The sequence below is a fragment of the Mytilus californianus genome, unplaced genomic scaffold, assembly GCF_021869535.1.
Source record: "Mytilus californianus isolate M0D057914Y unplaced genomic scaffold, xbMytCali1.0.p SCAF_3, whole genome shotgun sequence".
In the NCBI taxonomy this organism is placed as follows: domain Eukaryota; kingdom Metazoa; phylum Mollusca; class Bivalvia; order Mytilida; family Mytilidae; genus Mytilus; species Mytilus californianus.
This window is the reverse complement of record NW_026262679.1, coordinates 39,281,256-39,302,026: the sequence shown is the minus strand read 5'-3', so window position 1 is coordinate 39,302,026 and position 20,771 is coordinate 39,281,256. Positions and strand designations below refer to the sequence as shown.

General features: G+C 31.4%; 1 protein-coding gene and 1 long non-coding RNA gene across 4 annotated transcripts in view; one reads left to right on the top strand and one right to left on the bottom strand.

Moving 5' to 3' along the window:
* The window catches only part of LOC127734555 (uncharacterized), an 83,976-nt gene that overhangs the window by 45,656 nt on the left and 17,549 nt on the right, over window positions 1–20,771 (top strand). The gene's annotated exons all lie outside the window — the stretch shown is intronic.
* Window positions 1–20,771, bottom strand: part of LOC127734542 (uncharacterized) — a 31,789-nt gene that overhangs the window by 4,595 nt on the left and 6,423 nt on the right. The window contains exons 6-22 of one of the 2 annotated variants that reach the window (XM_052244470.1): window positions 20,027–20,085; window positions 19,525–19,596; window positions 18,988–19,119; window positions 18,210–18,332; window positions 17,721–17,792; window positions 16,616–16,746; window positions 15,881–15,973; window positions 12,159–12,245; window positions 9,193–9,297; window positions 8,079–8,265; window positions 7,070–7,213; window positions 6,613–6,698; window positions 4,168–4,238; window positions 3,687–3,835; window positions 3,082–3,211; window positions 1,701–1,774; window positions 1,269–1,343 (exon numbers count right to left, since the gene is read on the bottom strand). In XM_052244470.1, coding sequence (XP_052100430.1) covers window positions 1,339–1,343; window positions 1,701–1,774; window positions 3,082–3,211; window positions 3,687–3,835; window positions 4,168–4,238; window positions 6,613–6,698; window positions 7,070–7,213; window positions 8,079–8,265; window positions 9,193–9,297; window positions 12,159–12,245; window positions 15,881–15,973; window positions 16,616–16,746; window positions 17,721–17,792; window positions 18,210–18,332; window positions 18,988–19,119; window positions 19,525–19,596; window positions 20,027–20,085 — 1,720 coding nt within the window. In that variant the 3' untranslated portion in view covers window positions 1,269–1,338. Of the gene's footprint in view, window positions 1–1,268; window positions 1,344–1,700; window positions 1,775–3,081; window positions 3,212–3,686; window positions 3,836–4,167; window positions 4,239–6,612; window positions 6,699–7,069; window positions 7,214–8,078; window positions 8,266–9,192; window positions 9,298–12,158; window positions 12,246–15,880; window positions 15,974–16,615; window positions 16,747–17,720; window positions 17,793–18,209; window positions 18,333–18,987; window positions 19,120–19,524; window positions 19,597–20,026; window positions 20,086–20,771 lie in introns of those variants that run through there. The other variant, XM_052244469.1, reaches the window with a different exon arrangement.

Sequence of the window (20,771 nt, the reverse complement as noted above, 5' to 3'; positions counted from 1 at the left end):
CCTTCAATAGGAACCAAGAAAAATTTTACAAAAATTATCTTTGTACCATTAGTATTATTAATTTTTAAAACTATCGGCAAACAGGAAGTGGCTTCACGGCAGATATGAAAATTGCTTACTCGCTACTACTTAACATTATCAAGCTGCAGATTAAATATTAAATCATTCCCTTTAATAGGAACCAAGAAAAATTTTACAAAAATTATCTTGGTACCATTAGTATTATTAATTTTTAAAACTATCGGCAAACAGGAAGTGACTTCTCGGCAGATATGAAAATTGCTTACTCGCTACTACTTAACATTATCAAGCTGCAGATTAAATATTAAATCATTCCCTTCAATAGGAACCAAGAAAAATTTGACAAAAATTATCTTTGTACCATTAGTATTATTAATTTTTAAAACTATCGGCAAACAGGAAGTGGCTTCACGGCAGATATGAAAATTGCTTACTCGCTACTACTTAACATTATCAAGCTGCAGATTAAATATTAAATCATTCCCTTCAATAGGAACCAAGAAAAATTTTACAAAAATTATCTTGGTACCATTAGTATTATTAATTTTTAAAACTATCGGCAAACAGGAAGTGACTTCTCGGCAGATATGAAAATTGCTTACTCGCTACTACTTAACATTATCAAGCTGCAGATTAAATATTAAATCATTCCCTTCAATAGGAACTAAGAAAAATTTGACAAAAATTATCTTTGTACCATTAGTATTATTAATTTTTAAAAATATCGGCAAACAGGAAGTGGCTACATGGAAGATGTAAAAATTGCTTACTCGCTTCAACCTAATATGATGAAGCTGCAGACCGTATATTTAATTATTTCCTTCAATAGTTGAGAAAACTTTGACGAAAGTTTTCTTTCGGACGGACATAAAGGCGGACGAACGGACGGAGTAAAGCGGTTACTAGACATGCTTCCGCCTTCGGAGACGCAGGTAAAAAGCAGGATTGGGGAAACAAGAATGTGAAAAAAACCTGATCATCTGTGACATATATGTCATATGGTATATGGTATATGCAGATGTATACATTTTGAAGATATTACTTTGACTCTAGTAACCTGCTTTATGATATCATGAAATACTGGTCATAAGATGTCTTAAGACATCCTTATCAGGAAATCTTGCAGGTTGTAAGTTTCTATGCGAATTACGAGTTTTGAATCTATCCGTGGTGTTTTCCACCTTTTGTAATGAACATTTTAATCTTGTAAGGACACATATTTTGGATGTTTGTAATTCAAAATTTTCGTACTAAATCAATTCTTTGGTTCAAGTTTAAGGTTACCAAAAAGTTTGTTGTCATTCAGTAAGCAAATCCTTAATCTGTTAAAAAAAAAAAAGATGCAAACTACAACAGTAAAAACGCCTCCTGATATAATTACAATACTGGAACAGAACATGCTGAACATTCTAAATCATGTCAAGTTCGTAATAACATACTACTTTTTATACCGACATTTCGCAAGTAAATTTTCTTTTCATGTCTTTAGTATGTTAATCTATCTTTCAGTCAAACATATATTAAAATTTGATATCTATATGATTTGTTGAAGTAGCTTAATACATACAAAGAATAAGTGGTAGGGTGTTTTAATCATAAAATTCAGCTATCATTTATACGTGCGTTAAAAATATAACAAAATCCACATTATAATTAATTGTTAGTTCGTATCAACTTACCTTTCCTTCTGACTGGCATTTCTGTCTTATTTTGTGGGTTTTCCTGTATCATTCGTTGAAAATGGATAATATATCTACAATTAAGTACATATGCATTGATACCTAGTCCATTAAATAAATTAACTGAAATGATTATCATGAATTGAATGATACATTCTTACTTTATTTTATATAGTACAAAGTATAAGGACGTGAGTTTTCAACAATGTTTACAGAAAATAAACTTAAAATGTACATAATGAGAATTTTGGTGCTGTTACCTATAACAGTATAATCTCATCACAATCTGTTTTGTTCCTAACTCATATGTATCAGGATCTGCTTACATGTACCCTTCCGCTTCATATGAGATCATTACTATTTTAAGGTGTGGTTCGAGTTGCTCAGTCTAGTTTTCTATGTAATGTTTTGTAGACTGTTGTATGATTTTGTATCGTCATTTATTGGCAATGATATTACCGGTTTCTCTTCATCCTATGCATATGGGTTGTCCCCGTGATATCTTATGCTCTTTTTTCTATATTTATTTTGATTTTCTTACGATGATAGGATATTTCAAACTAGTGGATTATTAAGTGAATATACTTTATGTGCAATGAATCATTAGTGTAATGAAAGGATGTTATTATTAAATTAGTAAGCTGATCATAATTCTAGTTGGATGCTTTAAATTTCCCTGTTTATTTATATTGATGCATATAGCAAATAATTTCTTTCCCCTATATTCCATGGGTTAAACCAGTCCTTAAATGTGTTTCGTATAGGAAATTGTTTTTTTTGTATTATTGAAAATTGAACCAAGCTTATTCCTGATTTAAAAAATGATTTGTTTCCTAATTTACAGATAAATTAAATGGGCTGTATATATATATATATATATATTTCATCTTGGTTACATGGGTAAGGATATAAAAAACCAAATACTATTTTGAGAAGAAGAAAAATATCATCTCTGATAAATACTTTGGCATATAACGACCCCAAAAATGCCAATCTTTGTACTACATTTGATAACTTAACTCGTGTAATTTTACTTGTGCACAATTTCATGTCTATAAAATACTCATCAATGATACCACGCTTATAATTTGGTATGCCAGACGAGCATTTCGTTTACATAAGACTCATCAATAATATAATGTTGAAAGCTTGGGTCTCTATGCTAAAGTTTATTGGTTTGTTCATAGATGTCTACTTCACACATATTTTGTTTTGTATGAAAATGTGTGTTTGCTTCTGTCTTTACACTCTAGTATACTTGCACGCACAGAAATTAGAACTCAAAATCAGAATCCACGAGAAGGAGTAACTACTACATTTTACACTATGACATTTGTTGCGAGTTCTCATTTATCATAAACAAATTATTTGAAGGATTTACGTTATATGATTCATTTCAAAGATAAATGTTCCTGTTTGCTTCCTCTGGTAAGCTTTTTCAATTTTGGTATTTATTCCGGATGGGTATTGTCTCCACTGTGAGCCCTTCTCGTACTCCCAAATGGCACTGACTGTTATGAAGAAAAATACAATACATTATTATGAAAATATTATTCATAACGTTGCTGTATAAAATTAGCTTGGAAGTAAAGCAGTCGAAATTCAAATGTAAAAAATTATGCTTTCTTTTTCAGAAAATTTAATAATTTTGTATTTTGCGTTTGCTTTTACCTCAGGACTTACAAAATATGCCATTTCTGTGCGCACGACAGGTGATTTTGGAATAGCCAACCAAATGTCTGGAATGCTGAACATAAAAAGCCTGTTTTGAAAAAGAGTTATATACTTCCCGCTGGAAACAAAACGTGATTTCATTTGCACACATATAATTTGAAAGCTGCTATTTTTTTTATGAGAAAGAAATGTCTTTCTGTTATCCCATTTCTACATGATTTTTAAAAATAAAAACAATAATAATCAACATAGCAAATTTAATTTTTACCTTTGTATCATAGTGATTAGAAATCAGTACGTTTATTTTCTTACCTGATGTATCGGAGTATATAGGGATAACATTGTCCAATGGATCATCCTCATTTGTGGTGTTCAATTTGTGGTGATTCTGTTGTCCAGTATGACTATGATTATTTGGCTTCATGTGTCGAACAGTTCTCTCATTGTTCACAAAGTCATCACTAAAGGAAGTAAAATGATAGAAAAAGGAAAATAGTATCAAAATCATGTTGGCAAAAATAAAAATGGACTCTGAAGTGGCATCTTATTCAGTATCATTAAGAACAGCAACTGTTAACACCTGACTTCTAAATTTCGGGAGAAAAGAAGATATTCATATTATCAAATTGTTTCTTCCAATATTGAAGAAAGCAATCAAATTATTCGTGTTTTGTAACCATTTTTTAAAAAAGCTATTTTTTTTAAATGTATCTTTTTATCTTTATTAGAATTTGGTATTCGATGTCTATGTCTATACCTCATAAACTCTGTGACTAGTTGGTTCATTACTTACCACAACCACACTTCAAAAAGGCCATCATATCCAATTCTGAATATGCCTGTATTCACTCCGTCCCATCTGACCTTTACAAATTAGAAAGAATAAAAAAAGTAAGTTGCTTTATAGAAATTAAATTCTACAATTTAAGTGAAGTTTTTTTCGATCGTATTTTGAACTGGACGGCATCTAATTAACCATAGACATGACCCCCAATAATTGTCGTGGAGGTATGTTCCCAATATAGATATAATTATAAATCAGAATCGGAGGTGGGTGTGTGCAATGCTATTATGGCGATTTTCCTCTTTTTGCATAATTTCACGTCGTAGATCAAGTAACGCCAATCATCCTTGCATGGGCTTCGTGTTGTTTAGTCTAAACTTCAGTTTCTTTGTTGTGTTTTACAGTCTGTTGCTTGTCTTTTTCTCGTTTTTCGTTTTTTTTTTGCCATGACTTCGTCAGTTTGTCTTCGACTTATGAGTTTGAATATCCCTTTGGAAACTTCCGACTCTCTTTATACCCTACATGCATAAGTTTTTAGCTGTTCGAATCATTTAACAAAATCCGACTTCCCGCTAGCTGTCCAAGTTTCTCTTTTTCAAATGACATTTACACGCTCAGCACATGTCTGATCGATCGTCAAATGAGGCCATATATGTATAATGAATACGAATCAAAATGAGGTCTTCCAAGATGATAGTGTTCAAGATAAGTTTTTGTGCTTATTTTGACAAAATTGAACAGCACTGACTACTGCTGTACTCATTATCTTATAAATGTCTGAATTATTAGAAAACAGACTACAAATTTTCAATCTTATACTGTAAACATCGTAGCTAACGTCTTTTTAATATACATTGCAACCACTATCACCACGATGATGAGGTTGTAGATTTGTTAACCTGTTATCCGTTCAAGTTCCATTTAATTGAGATATTCTTATACTGTTAACAATACCATTATTTTTTGTGTTTAAATTTTCAAATTGTATTTTTTTACAACTTTTTGTGTGTGCAAATTCTAAGTTGTAAAACCAACTAGAGGCTCTAAAGAGCCTGTGTCGCTCACCTTGGTCTATGTGCATATTAAACAAAGGACACAGATGGATTCATGACAAAATTGGGTTTTGGTGATGGTGATGTGTTTGTAGATCTTACTTTACTAAACATTATTGCTGCTTACAATTATCCCTATCTATAATGAATGGCCCAGTAGTTACAGTGGAAAATATTTTGTAAAAATTTACAAAAATTTGCAAAATTTATGAAAATTGTAAAAAATTTACTATAAAGGGCAATAACTCCTTAAGGGGTCAATTGACAATTTTGGTCAAGTTGACCTATTTGTAGAAATTACTTTGCTGTACATTATTGCTGTTTACAGTTTATCTCTATCTATAATAATATTCAAGATAATAACCAAAAGCTGAAAATTTTTCTTAAAATTACCAATTCAGGGTTGCCTGATTGGTCTGAAAATTCCAGGGCAGATAGATCTTGACCTAATGAACAATTTTATCCTTGTCAGATTTGCTCTTAATGCTTTGGTTTCAGATATATGAGCCAAAAACTGCATTTTACCCTATGTACTATTTTTTAGCCATGTCGGCCATCTTGGTTCGCGGGCGGGGTCATCGGACACATTTTTTAAACTAGATACCCTAATGATGATTGTGGACAAGTTTGGTTAAATTTGTCTTACTAGTTTCAGAGGAGAAGATTTTTGTAAAAGATTACAAAAATTTACAAAAAATGGTTAAAAATTTACTATAAAGGGCAATAACTCCTTAAGGGGTCAACTGACCATATTGGTCAAGTTGACTTATTTGTAGATCTTACTTTGCTGAACATTATTGCTGTTTACAGTTTATCTCTATCTATAATAATATTCAAGATAATAACCAAAAACTGCAAAATTTTCTTAAAATTACCAATTCAGGGGCAGCAACCCAACAACGTGTTGCCTGATTGGTCTGAAAATTTCAGGGCAGATAGATCTTGACCTGATAAACAATTTTACCCAGGTCAGATTTGCTCTTAATGCTTTGGTTTCAGAGATATAAGCCAAAATCTACATTTTACCCCTATGTTCTATTTTTAGCCATGGCGGCCATCTTGGTTGGTTGGCCAGGTCACCGGACACATTTTTTAAACTAGATACCCCAATGATGATTGTGGCCAAGTTTGGTCAAATTTGGCCTAGTAGTTTCAGAGGAGAAGATTTTTGTAAAAGTTTACGGACGACGGACGCAGGACGATGGACGCAGGACGACGGACGACGGACGCCAAGTGATGAGAAAAGCTCACTTGGCCCTTTGGGCCAGGTGAGCTAAAAATGTATCTCCAACAGTAGAACAAATAGAGCTAAATTCAAGGGTTATCATTTTTTCTATATAATGCTAAAATACATATTTTGACCTGAACGTAAAGATTGTATATATTAACAGACAACACTTACCACAACCTTGCCTTCATCTTTCACTTGAAGTACAGTTCCCAAAGAACCTTCACCTCCGTCATAGTCTTCATACTCCCAATCTTGACCTGTGTGTTATTGAATATCAAACAAACAAGTGTACATGTGTAGTTGTCTTCAGAACGGATAAGGCGATTTATCTTAATCACGAAAAGAAATTAAAGTTATTTATTAAAATATGCATTAAAAACACTTTTCTTCAGAATATTGTTTTAATGTGATTTGTATTGTGGAAATTATTTCCAGTTAGGAGTGGTAGAAAGTACAGAAAATGTCGAAATCATAAATCTCCATTTCTAAAAAGGTTTTGACTGATGTTCCAGACAACGGTTATTTAAACACTACATGTGTCATGCGCACTGAGGTTGGTATCATACGTTTTGGTTCATAATGTAATTCTATATATTTCAGAATAATATCACTGAAATCATAACTTTACCTCTAACAACTCTACAACCGACTGCTATCATCTCATTGACAAGTATTCTTGCTTCATCTACTTTTCGGACTTGATATCTATCCATTTGCTCATCATATAGATATGTTAGCCTGTGTCCATGGTCCCATTCTACCCAAATCCAGTCTAAATAAGGAAATAATAATAATGTTTTTTATAACATTTATAGGAAAAGAAGGTTCGAATAATCAATTGCTGAAAGATACTTTTATGAAAACAGTAAACAAACAGATAAGATTGGATTGTTTCTATATACTGTTTCATATTTCTTTCTGTTATTTTTTTTTTATCTGTAGTCTTTTTTCAGATTCGGTATCATTAATTATCTTAATATCCTATTTTTCAAATGATTAACGTAGCCCCTATCGATTACTTAACGCAGCAGCAATGCATACCATTTAAGTATCAACATTTTCTCCTGTCAATCAAAATAATGGGATATAATTTGAAAATGGTAACAGCATAGTGATGAATAGATCAAGTAAGAATAAAGGGGTATGTGGGGTATTCATCAATATGGAAACTAAATCTAAAAATAATAAAAAAAACTGTGTAGGCTTACTTGAACAACCCTTTCTGTTTATTTTAATGTCAAGTTTGTACTACATTTTGTAGCCAGATGAAGTAATCATTTTGACATTTTTACGGATGTCGTCACAATTCGGTTCACAGATATGGAATAACATGACGACTTACAATACACCTTCTTTTCCTCGATTGTGACATCACTGAATGCGACCTATCACGAAATTTAAATTGCCATGAGCAACAGGGCAGGTTAAAAAATGGGTCAGTACTCTTGGAGAACCTGAGTTCATAACTGGGTATATCGTAGGGTTTGTGTTGCTTAATCTTGAATTTTGTAATGTAGTATTGTTTTATTTGTCTTTTAATTGTGTTTTCCTTTGGCAATTGTGTTGTCTATTTTTATTCGATTGAAGGGTTTTATAATGCTCTTTTTATATCTTCTTCCTCTTTTTATATGACATACCGTTTCGATCTTGTCCAACAACAGTTCCTGGAAGACCCAAATCTTGATCATCATAAGCCCAATCAGGACCACGTCTTACTCTATCTCCTAGTTGAAGTGTATTACAATTTAATTCCACATAATTCCCTCGCATGGTTTCAAACCTTAATGGGTTGATAAAATCTTGAACCATATCTAGACAGTCATCCTGAAAAATATATATTGCGTTTATAACATGGTGCTTATTTGATTTTTATGGATACATCGAACATGAATATTTCTTAATGTCATTTGAATCATTAATCATATTTCTATAATCTCTGCAATAAATGCGACAAAAACTAAATAATGATGAAGAATTTCATTTTTTAGGTGCACAATATGATTCATATGAATATGGACTAGGTATTTAACGAATATTCAAGATTTGCTTTCAAATATAGTTCCGAACATAGCAAATTCAGTATGTTTCGGTATAACATATGGCAAAAACCTACTACGTACTTTATTCATATGATTTGTACCACGTGATGTAAGCCCTTTTGATTAAATAATTTCCCTTAGTTGTAGATTGAAAATATAAATTATATCGCATTTGCGGATAATTCCGTATTTTCCCGTCTTGGATCTAAAACTTACTTGTCTTCAAAAACTTTCTGTGGCGGATGTTTGCAAATATGTTGTGTAATTTTAAGGAAAAAGGATTTTTCGGTTATCAATGGTTAATTAACTACGGTTATGCTTCCGAATTCAAACTGAAAGGGCCGAAAGTTTTCAAAATAGACAATGGTCATTTGAAAACTAACAGAAGGCAAAAAAAACATGTTCAATTCACCTATATTTGGACTCAGAAATTGGCATATTGCCATTTGTAAGGGCATGTATAATTATATTGTAGTGGCAGTCCTCATTTTAAGGAAATATTGCCACTATTCAAATTAGCAAAGTACCCAAATTTTGCCATTTGACTACTACTGTGTCCAGATGTATTTTCAAGGACATTATATTTTACATGTATGTGCTTCGCGGCTAGAATAAATTTTACTTGACCGCCATGAACAAATTTACTTGACTGTATTTGACCAAGTAGCTTGACAACACTAAACGAAGACATAAAGAGTGTTTCTTTTCTTACATGTATATCATTATAATTTGATCTTTCTGCCATTTTCCTCTTGATAACTTCTTTGCTTTGATCTTTTGAATATCTAATTTCTGATGCTATGCTTATTGCCAGTAGCTTTAACGATAAAAGACAACTTTTAATCCACAAAGCTAAATTAAAAGAATACATCTATAATGATAGCAATTTCATCATTTCTATCCTTTTGCATGTTTTGTGAATGGAATTAAATTGGGTATTGATTAAAATTTTCGGTATCCATCGACATACGCTATGAATGCTAAATTATTATAAGCAGGATAAGAAATTTGAAATGACATTTAGAAATATTTCAATTGTTTGATTTCGCTCATTGGAAGACAAGACCGGGTCTGGATTTGCATGGTGGGTGATGAAATTTTGTAATAAACAAGTTTACAAATAAATAAATCAGAGATACAATGATTTAAATGTCATACGGCAGACGCGCGCCTCGTCTTCAAAAGACGCATCAGAGACCCTCGAATAAAAATGTTTATAAAAGGACCAAATAAGGTACGAAGTTGAAGAGCATTGCGGACCCCAAAATCCGAAGGAGTTTGCCTAAATGCTGCGAAGGCAAAACTACAGTCATTATCTATTGTATTTGCTTAACCTGCTAATTCAATTCTAATTTACGTTTGTACGAGGTAATGATGAATTTCATGTTTTTGAAATTTCAAATAAAATTAATTCATATATTTTCTATGAATATCATGTTTTTTGTATGATTTTTTTTATGTGTAAGCCTGTTATCTATTTTTCGCATGAAGGGATATTTCTCGTATAACATTAAACGTAGTGTTATATGAATAAGTGACACGAAAACTGTGTAAGTATGGTTTGCCTATCCTGGAACATGTTAAACGATTGCGACATTTCCTTTGGCTTTTCATTAGGTCAATGGTAACTTTCAACGGTCACAATTTCTCTTTGGCAACGGCGTTTTGTGTTTTTTTAATAAGATACAAAACACTTAAATTTTTTTCTTGGTATATATATTCCTTTTTACAAATTTGATTCTATTCCGAAGCTAACAACAAGCTTGAAAACGTCAGCTGTCTGGCTTCCGTTATATAATTTCAATAAAAATTAATTTATACTCTCATATTGTCCATTTATTATTATATTGAAATTAAATAACCAAATTTCATATCAAGCGACACCCAGTTCTGATGACTTGTTATGAAAACTGTAATAATCATTGATCGTAAAGAGAGGGCAATATTACAAACTAGTAGTTTTCAGCACATTGTATCTTAAATAAAGAAGACCTGTCTTTCAAGTACTAAGTAGTAAGGATTAAATATCTTATTTTTCCTTTTTATTAGCTAAAATCAGTTCGAGTATTGCTTTGACAAAGATATATTAAGGTGGCATTAGCTACTATTTAAACAAACATTTAAATCATGATTGTTGTTTTCCCAGTCAAACAGTTCTAAAAGCGGAATGTTATTAGAAAAAACATCCGCCATTTGCAGTCGCTTAGATTCAATAATGCCAATATCTTTATTGTCTATTTTATTATAAGCTTGCAAATCAGTTATACAACTTCATTTGAATCCGTATGCATGCGACCTATTTTGACACTTAGCTTAATATAAATTAGAAGATGTGATATGAGTGCCAATGAGACAACTCCCCATCCAAGTCACAATGTATTAAAAGTTAAGTATGGTTGCACATGCGTTAAGCGTGTTCAGTTAAAAGGAAAGACTATTAACGTTGAAAAGTGAAACAAGAGAGCCCAATGGAAGATCAATTTCGGCGACTAATTCATCAAACAAAACGTTTTAAGTCCATGACATGAAATCAAACAGATTAAGAAAAATCGACAATAAACGATTGCATGTGCTTGTCTGTGTAATTATATTTATGTTTATATCAGGTAATGTTTTGGAAAATATCAATAGATCATCGCCATTTTTCAAAAGTTATCTCGATAGTTAGTTAAACGGCGTCTAGTCTTAGATACTTACGAAATGCTGATACATTATGACAAGTCAATAGATATAAGAAGATGTGGTATGAGTGCCAATGAGACAACTCTCCATCCAAGTCAATATTTATAAAAGTAAACCATAATAGGTCAAAGTACGGTCTTCAACACGGAGCCTTGGCTCACACCGAACAGCAAGCTATAAAGGGCCCCATAAATTACTAGTGTAAAACCATTCAAACGGGAAAACCAACGGTCTAATCTATATAAAAAACGAGAAAAGAGAAACACTTATGAACCACATAAACAAACGACAACTACTGAACATCAGATTCCTGACTTAGGACAGGTGCAATAAATTGCAGCGGGTTTAAACGTTTTAATGGTACAAAACCTTCACCCTTATCTGAAACAATAGTGTAACATCACAACATAAAAAGACACACTATAAAACACAATTGAAATGGCTTAACTCAATCAAAAGACATATTAACACCAGTGAACATACACTGAACAAATAAATTTGATCTATGATACAATGTAAATACAAAATAAACAAACTAAGGGAAGAATAATTAAAGTAACATGTTATACCGCTGTGAAATGTTAAACAATTTTGGAAAAACAATATGCTTGAACAAAAATATCAGCCATTTGCAATAACTTTAAACACATGTAAATGAAAATAATTTTGTTGTTAGGTATACGTGTACAGTTCAAATAGAGAAAGGAAATATTTTTACAATGCATTGTTTATTGTTTTTTGTAGACTTTTTGTAATTTGAATATACGGTATGTCATAACATGTATAAATCAAATATTAGAATTTTAGTTAAATCGATAAACATGAATTTGATAGCTTATACATGTTAAAATTACCTGTAAATTTTATATAAAAATTGGAAATTCACTTAATTTTTTTATATTGTAAAAATCAGCCTCGTATTTGTGAATAGGATATTCCAAGAACTCTTACACGACTCACAACATGATGGGAGCATATATTAATTTATAACCATACCATAACTTGGCTCATCATGGTCAATCTACCAATTTCACTGTCTTGAATAATTTTTCCTTTTGTTTTCCTCATAGCCTGTTCCAAAATCTGAAAATATGATGCTTTTCTCAGAAATATAAATTTTAACAGCAGATACTATATTTGGAAAAAAAAATCAACATGCGATCTAATGCAAAATTTATCTGAACTCGTTTATTTACATCGACGAAAACCCCATGCTATGTGTGTATAACAAAAAGTCAAAGTATCATCCTATAGAGTGATTGCACTTAATTTTACAATTGGTTACCTATGTGGCTTGGATGGATAGTTGTCTCATTGGCACTCATACCACATCTTCTTATTTATATTAACTGTATCTGTGGTACCTTTAATTTCAAGTTGTTATGCAATCATTCCAGTCTCTAAAGTTTCAATTATTAAGTCGAAGGACAACATATATAAAGCAGACCGTAAAGTTAAAAGATGACAACTTTTTTTAATACTTCTTAGAAAATTATGTTTCAAATCATTTTTTCCAGAAAATACGTATGTTGAAAAAGTCATTTAGCGGCATTTTGTCCAAGGTTATGGTTGTATTTCTGATATTGTTAAACATCTAACCCCCTTGTTTTATTAATTTTGTATTTACATTGTGTCATAGATCAAATTTATTCATTCAGTGTATGTTCACTTGTTTTTGTTAATATGTCTTTTGATTGAGTAAAGCCATTTCAATTGATATTTTATAGTGTGTCTTTCTATGTTGTGATGTTATACTATTGTTTCAGGTAAGGTAAAGGTTGGCGCCTATTAAAACTTTTAAACCCGCTGCATTTGTTTGCACCTATCCTAAGTCAGGAATCTGATATTCAGTGGTCGTCGTTTGTTGATGTGGTTCATAAGTGTTTCACGTTTCTCGTTTTTTTTTAATATAGATTAGACCGTTGGTTTTCCTGTTTGAATGGTTTTACACTAGTCATTTTAGGGCCCTTTATAGCTTGCTGTTCGGTGTGAGCAAAGGCTCCGTGTTGAAGGCCGTACTTTTACCTATAATGGTTTACCTTTACAAATTTTGACTTGGATTACACTGAAATGCAGTCAAGTTTAGCTATTGATAATTCATTGATAACATTCTGGCGTATCACAAACAAACAACTTGTAACGTCTCATTTCATTGGCCGAAAGATTTAAATACAACAACAATTGTAGTGTGCACGTGAATTGACACAGGTGACCGACAATTGAATGTACTACGTTACTACGAACGTAAAAAACAATGATGTTTAGTTGAAATAATTAGATACGTATTTTGTGAATTTCAAATAGTAGGGTCGAAAAATTATACTAATAATTTGTGTTAAGTAATATTCTTTATGCATGCAGCAATTGTACCGCACTATGAAAAATATAAAGATAAAATAAAATACATGTGCCGCTTTTATACGGATGAATGTATGAACCACTTTAATTTCTTTCATATTGACGCTAGGTTATTATCCTGACAATGTCGTAGTTACTTATAATAAGGATCTCATAATACTGATCCATTTCAAATTTATGATGGGTTGCACATTCCTTTTTTATTGTTTTCATGCTATAAAACGAAAATAAAGTAGCTAAGCGTTTGGTCATTATGAAATAACGTGTCATAAACGAGCAAATTGTCCCCGAAAGATCGTATCATGTGTGCACGTGAATATAGATGTACTATGCAATGTACTATCATAGTCACCACGAAATTCAAATGAATTCAGTGAAGGCATGTTAGTGTAAAACGGTTTGAAATGTTTCATCGGCGAAGATTTTATTTTTGCATGTGTGGAACTAAAAAATAAATAAATACTTATGCGAAATGTCGTAGTTTATAAGGAACTATATAAATGTACTGTTTTCGATTTCAATTGGTTGAAAATTTATCCTTAAATTTCATACCGTAAGAATAGAGCTTTGCATAACATTGTTGAACTATCCGCCAAAGTAACGTGTGGCATGCGTGCGTATTTAAAATGAAATACAAAATCATACATGTATGATAAACTTATAAACGAAATATTAAGAAATTAAGGATGACTACTGTAAAAGTATGTACAAAAATGGAGTCACCTTTTATCAATACATTTAGTGAATAACCACACTGTTTAAAACTGATTGTTTTCTATGCAACTATTTAAATATTTACAATATATAATTTTCAACCGAGGATAGCAAAACAGTTAATTATAAATTAAGGAAGTATATCGTTAGAGTTTATAAAGTACATTTCCTTCCACTGTGCCATGGTTTGCCATCTCCATTTTTTCTCTAAACAAAGCATGGCTGGTTACATGTTCTGAATTTACTTAGAATTTCGGGATTTTTTTTTCAAAATCAAGTAAACTAAATCAGAAAAAAAATCACACTATCCTAAAACTTATGAAAGAATATGAATAATGAACATGACAGTTTATTACACAAACCCATTTACTATAAAAATCGAGCAATATCTTTAGTATGTAATTTGGTTATTTTTGTAGTTAAGTACGATTTCATTTTAAGTACAACGTTAATTCATCAAGTCCATTGAATAAAAGATAAGGCAGGGTGAGCAACTTGGAATACAAAAAGGCAGGATGACGATTTATGTAAAAAAATCAGGATAAACTAAAAAATATAGTCAGGACCTAACAGACTGAAAAAAAGAAAGACAGGACAGAGATAACAACTAAAAAAAATGCAGGACAAAATGTTTCATCCAAATCCCCCACCCCCAATCAAAATAAAATGGTAGCCCCCTTAATCCAGAACCAATTGAGAGGAGACAGTTGAATTAAATATTTCGACGTGACTATTAAGATTAAAGTTTAAAATTTTACATGCACATGTATAAAAGCTAGAATTGCGATGGGATAATCAAGAACACAATCATTTACGTGAATACGACGATAGAAGTTTTTAACGACCTTGACCGGCTACGTGAATACTGATCAGTCCATTCAGCTTTATAGTACGCGTGTTCTATTTTCGCAGGTGTGAGGTCGAAGGTTTAAATTGACCAATGAAAACAATCGTTCCTTAACGAGTTAATCTAATAAAGTTTGTTTGACTGATTATGTTGCACGTCCTTTCGCTAAGCATGGCCGCAGTTCAGTGTAAGAGTTGTCTCATTGGCACTCATACCACATCTTCTTACATCTATGTATATGTGAAACCAAATCGTAAACTTGACAGATATTAGAAAAGACAGGATTTGTGATTAAAAAAAATCATAACACAAGATATCCTAATAACTGGTTTACATAATTTTTTTTTCTAACTGAGTATGAAAGTACGTTAGTGACTACATATTTGTTGTGTTAGTTTGGTTCTTGTCCCTATGCCACAGGCTTTATACAGGAACATTTTAAGGTAAATCAAAAGGAGCAAGTTTTGTCCTTCAACTTTACTATTGTCGGTTCTATAGAATATAGAATATGATTAGCACATTTTGCCACACATAATGAAATTCAAGAGTGTCGCTGGTTAAACGGAAGCTATTGAATCAATGGCTCTGAATGTAAACATTTACATTCTTTCTTCGAAAATATGAGAGATGTACTATTGAATTTGTTGACATTTACGAAATAACCATTAGACCAGTACCAATTGTTGAAACCTGTTTGTTGACCTATAGATACCTTTAGTTATTTGTTCTTAAGTGTTTGTCTTATTGACGTATACTCCAATATCTGTTACCATGTAACAAGACTGATTTTTATACAAACGATGTTACGTTGGTTTCCTCCGACAGGTACATAGAATATCTTTGTAGTAGTGGAAGCTATAATATCCATTACACCATTGATATCCGGTTTTACCTAAAATAATGTGTATAATCAGTCAATGAATAAACCAATTAAACTAAAGGCTACCAGAACTTGAATGTGCTTCACTAAAACCCTTAGCAACAGAGAGAGTCTCCTGTCACACACTAATTAAGATTGTGACCAGGTTTGAACCAGTTCCACTTGAACATTGTGTAAAAAAATGTAAAGTCATTTAATGACGATATTCTCCAAAATTTAATTTTTCTTAGAGATCTTGTTTTCTTGATAATACTTGCTGATTACAGCCTCTCCCCATTTGTTTTGTTTATCAAGGTTATAGCCAGAAATACAAAAGAGAAATGTATGAATTAATTGACAATTTTAATCATCTTGATTTTTAGTGTAAATCCGTTCGTGATTATCTTGTTTGATGCAAAAGCTTTCTCTTTATTTTTAACCTTTTTTTAGGATAACAGTCAAAATTGTCATTTTTCGGAAAATCTCCTGTGAGAAGTCGATGGCCTCTATCATTAATGTATCAATTCATAGATTTTGGTTTGGTGATAACGGATGCTGTTTATTGTTTTTTGCTATCGAGGATACTTTCAGATACTGAATAATATACAAACATCAAGTATATATAACGAGAAGAAAGGAAGACAAATCATATTTTTTTTTCAAATTTATACGTACTCGTAAAGTTTGGAAAGAAAACGTATTGTCATCATTATCATCTTCTGAGGGCATATCTTGTGCTGAAGATCCATCCGTGAAAACAATCATATGCGCCTGTATTGCTATATCATGAGAGTAGCCTAATCTACCTTTTTGTGAACGAAAGAAAGAAATGTGTCCTTTGGTTATATTTTGTACTCTAAGTGAACGTATAAACAAATCACAGTAACTGTTGTACTTCAACCATTCTGTTATTTGTAGAGTTGAACATTAAATCATAAATATATGATTTTGTAAGACGTTTTGGTTTAAACCTCTTCAAATTCTGATTTTTTGACTTTTCAAGCTTAAATCTCAAGCACACCTTATGATTTTTATTCAAGAAACACTTGTCGTACACACGGTAATGGTGGAATATTATTGCCTGATGGTATAATTAGTCGAGTAGCCAGAGTGCTTTTGTCTTGGCTTGATTCAAATGATATATTGAATCTTTAAATTTCATATTCGTAAGTCATATATTTGTGATTAAGCTGAGGTTGAACCTCCCTAAGGCAAAGTTGAATGCTTAATTTTTTATCCATTTTTCAACTTTGCTATGATTTATATTTTTGCCTTTCCTAACAATTTGTCGTTACCGCTGGTGGTGCATTTTCAGTCTCAGATATGGTTACATCAGATTGAATCAAATGTTTCTTGCACATGTACATTCTATTTGTGCCTGTCCCAAGTCGGGAGCCTGTAATTCAGTGGTTGTCGTTTGTTGCTGTATGTCATATCTGTTTTTCGTTCATTATTTTGTTCATAAATCAGGACTTTAGTTTTCTCGTTTTCTTGTTTTACATTTGTCATTTCAAGGCCTTTTATAGCTGACTATGAGGTATGGGTTTTACTCATTGTTGAAGGCCGTACAGTGACATATAGTTGTTAATTTCTGTGTCATTTGGTCTCTTGTGGAGAGTTGTCCCATTGGCAATCATACCACATCTTCTTATTTTTATACAACAGGAGATGCCTACACTGTCAACACATTTTTCTGTCCTTTTGGAGTCCATTTGATTAAATGTGTTCAATCTACCATTCGACATACTTCCTTTATATTTATAAATCTTATTGTACATACATGATACTACACCTGCAAAACCCATAAGAAGTCCTCCAATGAGAGGAGCATCCCCATCTGGTGTTAGTTTTCCTTTAAAGTAATAAAACTATATTGAAAAAAAAACATTTGACAAACCTTATTACTAGTGTTCCAAATACACTTATACTTTTTTTTACGAATAAAAAGTGCAAGTTCCGCTATATAGATGACTTAATTATTAAAAGTTTGGTGATTATTTTGAATGCATCTATTTCATCGAACTTGAAATAAAGGATACCACAGATAAAGTTACGTCTGCCTCATATCTCGAATTACATCTAGAAATGGACATTCAGGGTCAGTTGAAAATTTAAAAGATGATTTCAGCTTCCCTATGATGAATTTTCCATTCCTCTGGAGCAGGTTTTAAAATCGTTACTCTTGGATCACACACAGAAGAAAAATTGTAATGTTTATGTTCGACTTTTAAGGCTTTTCTTATTCAAACTGCTCATTTTATGATATTACCTATTAATTCTATAATCGAGTTATAATCATTAGTTGCTTCTTGAATAAGCCTAGTTTGCCTTCCAAAAGTTGCAAGACCGATTCCATTATCCATTTCTGTACAGTCGCATTGTTGTTTGATGCCTACAAAATATTAAACGAATGTGTGCTCAGTAAAAAATGTAAACGCTCCATTTATTTACTTTAGTACTTTGTATACTTTTAATTATATTAGTAAATAATAATAATAATAATAATGATAATAATTGTATACTTTTAATTATATATGTAAATAATAATAATAATAATAATAATAATAATAATAGTAATGATAATAATCATAAAAATGGCGGTTGTTTACTGGTGTCCACGATTTATTTTAATTAACAAACACAAAAATACATTATGGAATCGCATAAACTCCAAAAGAAGCGTGATCAAGAAATATATATATAGTTGTCCCTGTCTGTTATTTTCAAAAAAGAGATTCAGAAACGAAGCAGATCTTCTTGTTTCTGAAGTATCAATAATTTCAATTAACTGGAATATAAGATATGCCGGAACAAATAAAAGTTTGGGAAAATGTGTTTATTTTATCAAAAAGATCTAAATATCAAACAATGTTTTTTAGTTTCGTTATCATCCTTTATTTCAAGTTCACTGTGTTCTATGAAATGCAAGTATCTGGTGATATATATGAAACAATACAAAATATGTCTAATCAAGGAACGATCACAAACATTGAACGTAAAAACGTATTTTGCTTGCTGATATATAAACCGTGCTATCCTAGTCTTACCATACACGTATTGTAATGCGGCCGATTTCAATCTTTGGAAATATCCTGTCATACGTTCCGAAGTATCTAACACAAGAATAACATCTTGCGATCTTCCAAGTTTTACTACTCCTGATATCACTCTTGCTGAAGCTGAAAAAAATAGTATTGAAAAAAGTTACTAGTTTTACTCGAATCTTAGTAGAGTTTACATATTAAACAAAGTATAAAAGTACTTTTTTTTGGTCTTTTTAACTTTTTTATTTTTTTTATTTTCAGCACCACTTAGCTTTTGTAGACGAAACGCCCGTCTGGCGTACTAAATTTTAATCCTGGTACCTATGATGAGTTTTTTTTAAAACAAAATAGGATGACAGAGTCATACAAATGCTCATATCGTAAGTCAATACTAATCTTCTTTGTGAGCGACTGAATGTTTTATCCCCATTTGCATTCAAATGTTGATAAGTAGATGAATATTAAATTATATAAAAACAAAAGGGATAAACAATAAAAGAAGCAATTTTTGTATTGCATTAATGCACTATAAATACTGACCATGGGCTCTCATCTGATTGGTATAATGTAGCCATTCTCGGACTGTTCTTGGTTGATCAACATCAAGAAGTCCTAAAAGATATTATAATTATCATTATTACTATTTTTAGCAATATTTATGTTTCTTGAATAATTGAAATTTGAGCCGTCTTCTACGGCTAGTCAGTCCTCGAAAAATACCTATCCAGCAGCTTTTCAAAATGTTGGATCATTTAGCGGTCTTCACTAATAGTTTAACATGCAAACACTTTACGATAATTTAATGTTCATTATGATATATTATCCATTTTATTTTAATCGTCGTGAAATAGCATTTTTGAGTGTTAAAGACTAACAATCATTCTTGTGTTCGATATCATTAGAGATTTCAAGAAAAATTAAATGCACATTATGATCATATATTTCACTATTTCGTCATGCTGTAGTATATGTATTAAACATGTAAAAATCTGACGTTTTATTTAAATACGATAGGTACATGTACTTCTTGCATTAAACATACCACAAACACAACTGTCTTCCTCTAGCGATCTTCTTCTCCGACGTCTTGGTGTTTTGAACCTAAAAATATCAAAACATTCATTTTTTGCCATAGATTTATTATGCTTATGCTAAGTTTAATTATCATTATTAACTTTAAAAAAAATATATTAATTATCATTATAATTTTCAATAGATATCCGCAAAATTATGTATTTGTTTTAACAAATCAATTCCGTTGTTACACATATTCAGATTTTACAGAATATTGTTATGAAATAGAGTTTAGACAATATTCATGATATTATGTCTTTGGTTTTTAACAATTTGAATCAAATAAATCTCTTTCGCTAACAATCAAAAAAGAGCCGAAAAGCACAAATGTAGAATTGAAAAGTGGACTATAATATTTTATTTCTCTATAAAGTCAGACGAGGTACATCTATGGAATACTAGGTTAACTTATTATTACATCCTCGCAGATGTCTCTAGACGGTGTTTAACAGTTCGGTTAAGTAGAGATATAGACTCCACCTGATTTATGTGCATTTCTTATCAGAACTTTTGCAATGAAGTTTATTTTAGCAAAATGTGTTGCTACTTGAAATGTATATGACATGTCCAGGTACAACAAGTTACATATTGATGCAATATAAATTGGTACAGGCCCAAACATTATATTAAAAATAAATCCATTGTATTAACTACTGTATTCACATCTCTTGGTAAAGTTATTCATTATCTAAAACTTGACGGCACATATTAGG